This window comes from Sesamum indicum, linkage group LG6, assembly GCF_000512975.1.
Source record: "Sesamum indicum cultivar Zhongzhi No. 13 linkage group LG6, S_indicum_v1.0, whole genome shotgun sequence".
NCBI classification, from domain to species: Eukaryota; Viridiplantae; Streptophyta; class Magnoliopsida; order Lamiales; family Pedaliaceae; genus Sesamum; species Sesamum indicum.
In genome coordinates, this window is record NC_026150.1 from 18,640,353 (window position 1) to 18,645,288 (window position 4,936).

Here is a 4,936-nt window from a genome sequence, read left to right on the forward strand (position 1 = left end):
GGAAGAGGTCATGTCTTGGATGGAATCTGACTTGTCTAACGTAACAGAAAGCGACTTGAAGGCGATGGTGGGACTCTAATTAATTTTCCACATTGAATGTTACTTCCTAACTCACAATAATTATTTCAAAAGGCAAAATTGCAAAAGTGATCCAATATGTATAAGAGAGGGTGACAAAATTAGTCCTGTAAATATTGAATTGACTGTTTGGGTCATGTAAGTTTTAATTTAGTGACAATTTTAATCCTTCTGATTAAAATTACCCAAAAGTTAGTTGGATAAATTGGAACTTAAGATTCCGACTATCAACTTTTCTTAACTTAAATATATGGCGTCTTACATGGTTGCTGATGTGACGTGGGGCGTGGATGTGGTGGGGAGCTGAGTCCATGGAGGAAGTTGGTGACAAGGAGTTGCGAGGGGGAGGAGTTGGAGACAAACAAAGAATATGCGCTCAAATGCTCGAAAGTTGAAGAAAATTAAAATTAATTGGTGGGAAATGACTGTTGGATGATGGGCTTTCCAATGGGGGGTGGGGTGTTCTGGAGGTAAGAGGACGGCAAACGACGACGAGTTGACAATGGAAAGTTTGGAAAATTGCGGCAGCGATGCAAAAATAACGTTGGTGAAATGTGGCCGAAGAGTTGATTCAAAAAGACGAGAGATGGTACGTTACCCACGTTGGAGGATGGCAAAACTTTTGGTAGAGGTCCGGTGCAGTGGGTAGAACAGTGGTCAACGAATCGATGGAGAAGACATTTACAATAGCCAAATTATTAAACACCACAAATCTTACTCACTTGATTTACACATATTTTTCCCTCCCCCACTCCACGTCAGCATCCATATAGGATGTTGATTGTGTAAGTGAATTCCAGTTGGCAGCCGAAATTTTAAGCCCCAATTTGTCAGACTAAAATCTAGTAATTTTTTACCGGAATGACTAAAATTGCCATTAAATATAAAATTTATAGGACTAAAATTACCAGTTCAATATTTACAGAATTAATTTTGCCACCCTTGTACATCCAGGACCAATTTTGCAATTCTGCCTCTCTCAAAATATCCCCAAAAATATTTATAATTTTGGAGAGACCAATCTTACTTTTAATCATTCAAATATAAGCGAAAATTAAAAAAAGAATTTATGTGCAGTTCAATTTTTTCATTGGCATCATTTAATCTAATTAGCAAATTCATAGGGAAATTAACAGAATACTTGATAGTTGTGATACCTCGTCCTTCATAAATTATGAATCAGTAAAATAAGCAATATTTAAATATGATCAAAAAATTCAAGTGCATTTATTAGATATTTCTTTTTGATGACTTGTTTATAGTCGAATTTCATGATGCAATCAGTGAAGATGAAGGCAATTCTCACATCGAACTAGCTCACGGATAATCACGTCCACCAAATAAAATCACTTATAAAATGTACGCTTAGCATATATATATACATATATATAGTTGCCATATTTGAAAAATGAAGCATAGAATATTCCCCGTAATATGATGCAATATATATTGGTCGTGTTTGTTAGGTATAGGTAACATAAATCAAAATATCTAACTATAATTTCACTTAATCAGATCACGAGAGTTGTGCATCAACAAGAATTTATACACCACAAAAAAAAAAAAAAAAAGTGACTGTACGTTAAATAAAGCAGTAGAAGATGAAATAGAGTTTACAATAAAAAAAATCTAATTGGTTGAAATAGAATTTGCAATAGAAAATCAAATTCGGGCAAAGGGCAGCTGCTGCTTCTAGAAATAAACAACATTAAGGTTGACTTACACCTTGATATATAGCATATACATATACTGCAAGACTTTTCCTACCTGGCTTTGGTAAGTAGAGAAAGACATGGATTCAGGTGCAGGAAGAGGAGGTGGCTCCAACCCTAAAGACGACGACAGCTTCCAGCTAGAGTCTGGTGGCTACCACCACGACTCGAGCAACCACCACCACCAGGGCTATTTCTCCGGTGCAGCTGTTAGGATGACGTTGGCCGTGTTCGTGGTGGTGGGCGTAACCTGCCTTGCTCTCAATCAATCTGCATATCCTACACAGTTCTTTCAGAGGTCTAATTCATTTGCATCAGGGCCCAAAAACCTATCTTGTTCCTTATCTTGTGGTACTGTTAATCAAACTGCAGTCATCATGCAACACAATGTTTCTTCACCGATATTCCATCAACCTCCTAATTCTCCTGTGAGTTATATATATATATACATGGATGGATGTTATTGTTTATTATAGTACGTATTAATTCAATGCTAAAGAAATTTCGATTGAATTTTGTGTTGTAATTTCTATTTTATATTCTATTTCATTTAATTGTATGCGTCAGTTATGAGTATAAATATGACATCATGTATTTTATTTGGGGGAAATATATGCATTTACATTGAACAGAGTAGAAGATGAAATAGAATTTGCAATAGAAAAAATCCGATCCGAAAAAAACCATGACTTTCTTGTTTAATTATCTTGATTTTATTCAAAATAAATTAAATTCCTGTGCTTGTAATTTTCAAAAATATTGCATGTGTACTGCTTTGTGGTAGTCAAATTATAAGGCTGAATTTCGTTAATTAATTAGTGATGTAGACAATTGTCAAAATTATTGTTTCTTAATTGCCTGCCAAATCTGACTTCTCTTATTATTAATATATATGAAATTATGTATGTACTACTTAATTTAATTAGTAGTTAAGGAGTATCTAAGATTAATTTGAACATTATTAATCAAGTTTGACTATCTGCTATTTTTTTTTATTTTATGCATATGGTCTCTATCTAAGTGTAAAATAACAACTGGATTTTTGGTAAATTACATTAGCATCCCTTAAGATTTAATTAATTGCACAAGTACCTTTTTTTTATCACTCAATATTATTACAGAACTCGGCCTAGAAGGTTGTCGATGTATATAAATTTTTTACCCTGAGAAAGTGTTAATGAAAATTACAGTTACAGCACATGTAAAAAAAATAGGGACAGAGTGTTTGCGCAATTTTCTTAGCATCAATGAAGACAAAATTATATTTTTGGTCCTGTAACTATAGGTTGTAAGCACGTCTGATCCTGTAATTTACTCCTTATACGGATTGGTCCTTTTTTTCATGAATTTGGTTTCTTTGGGCAAATTTTTATCTCCTTCACAAGTTCATGTTGGAGTAGATCTCATTTTTTATTTTATAACTATAGATCGTTAAGATTAAAATTGCTGACACAGACTAAATTTTTTCTCGAAAAAAGGGTTCCCAATATTCTTTTTATTTTATTAACTTAATTTATTCTTTTTTCCAAAAAAAAAAAAAATAGGCAAAAGATGATGAGGAGGAGAATAACTTGGAGAAAACATTGGAAAGGGCAGCAATGGCGGACAAGAAAACAGTGATAATCACAACCCTAAATGCAGCTTGGACAGAACCAAACTCCATATTCGATCTGTTCCTGGAGAGCTTCAGAATCGGAAATCAAACTCAGAACCTCTTGAAACATGTGGTGGTTGTGGCCTTAGACCACAAGGCCTATTCTCGTTGCTTGCAAGTCCACCTCCACTGCTACGCCCTAACCACCGCCGGCGTCGACTTTTCGGGCGAGGCATTCTTCATGAGTCAGGATTATCTCAAGATGATGTGGAGAAGGATTGATTTTCTACGTACTGTTCTTGAGATGGGGTACGATTTTGTTTTCACGGTACGTACTTAATTACTACGTCTTTTCTATAGCATTTCTTGATAAATTATTATTTGATCATGGTCACGTGTATGTTACGTGTACAGTTCCAGTTATTTTACGAATTTCGATCAATTTTGTCTCAATAATGCACGAAATTTTCCAAATTAATAGAATAAAATTGGTAAAAATGAATTCTATAAAAAATCAAAAAAGAAAACATTCAAGAGCTTATATTGATTCAGGATGCGGATGTAATGTGGCTGAGGGATCCATTTCAAAGATTTTATCGAGACGGAGACTTTCAAATTGCGTGCGATCACTATTGGTACAACTCCACGGACTTGAATAATTCACCAAATGGAGGGTTCAATTATGTCAAGTCGAACAATCGGACTATCCAATTTTACAAATTTTGGTACGCAGGGAAAGACTATTTTCCAGGAAAACATGACCAGGATGTGCTCAACATGATCAAATTCGACCCGTTTATCCCCGGAATCGGGTTGGAGATAAGGTTCTTGGACACTGCATATTTTGGGGGGTTTTGCGAACCCAGCAAGGATCTGGATCTGGTTATCACAATGCATGCGAATTGCTGTATCGGGTTGGAAAACAAGATCCATGATATCAAGATGGTGATTGAGGATTGGAGAAAGTACATGTCATTGCCCAGTGGGAGCGAGAGGAATTTGAGCACTAGGTCTTGGACTGTTCCCCGGATTTGTGGCTAAAACTATATATTCACTCTCTTTAAATTATACATATTTCATCAGAAATTTTAACTCGAGCCAAGTTTGATTGACATTAAACTAATTATATAGCAAGTGTAATACGCTCATTTCGTAATTATTGTACAAATAAAAAAAGTGACTAATCATATGACAAATGTAATACACTTGCCAATGTAATTAGTTTGATTTTGCCAAACTTGATTTGGGTATGAATTTTCCTTGTCAAACTTACGTTGTGTACAATTTATTTTTATTTTCTTACTTCTTTTTTGATTTACCTGGAGCTCCAAATGTTCCATCAATAAAACTCAGTGTGGTTAAACAATCACCATCCCACATCACCCGATGTCTTCTCCATGACGATGAATATTATATTTTTACAAATGTTTTAATCACACTCGTAAAAACTACGACTAATACACATTGCGTTACTGCGACTAATGATTATATATTTACTATAACTACTTATTTTTAACCATGACTAGTCGTTATATTTCTTAAGTGAATATCA

At 34.6% G+C, this 4,936-nt stretch overlaps 1 protein-coding gene across 1 annotated transcript; it reads left to right on the forward strand.

Moving 5' to 3' along the window:
* Window positions 1,709-4,678, forward strand: LOC105165094 (uncharacterized protein At4g15970). The gene is made up of 3 exons (XM_011083967.2): window positions 1,709-2,218; window positions 3,335-3,712; window positions 3,937-4,678. The coding sequence occupies exons 1-3, from the start codon at window positions 1,871-1,873 to the stop codon at window positions 4,423-4,425; spliced, it is 1,215 nt and encodes a 404-aa protein (XP_011082269.1). The 5' UTR covers window positions 1,709-1,870; the 3' UTR covers window positions 4,426-4,678.

Coding starts and splice junctions, on each gene's coding strand:
- LOC105165094 (XM_011083967.2), top strand. CDS start 1,871: ATGGATTCAGGTGCAGGAAGAGGAGGTGGCTCCAACCCTAAAGACGAC. Junction 2,219..3,334: donor ATCAACCTCCTAATTCTCCT/GTGAGTTATATA, acceptor AAAAAAAAATAG/GCAAAAGATGATGAGGAGGA. Junction 3,713..3,936: donor GGTACGATTTTGTTTTCACG/GTACGTACTTAA, acceptor ATATTGATTCAG/GATGCGGATGTAATGTGGCT.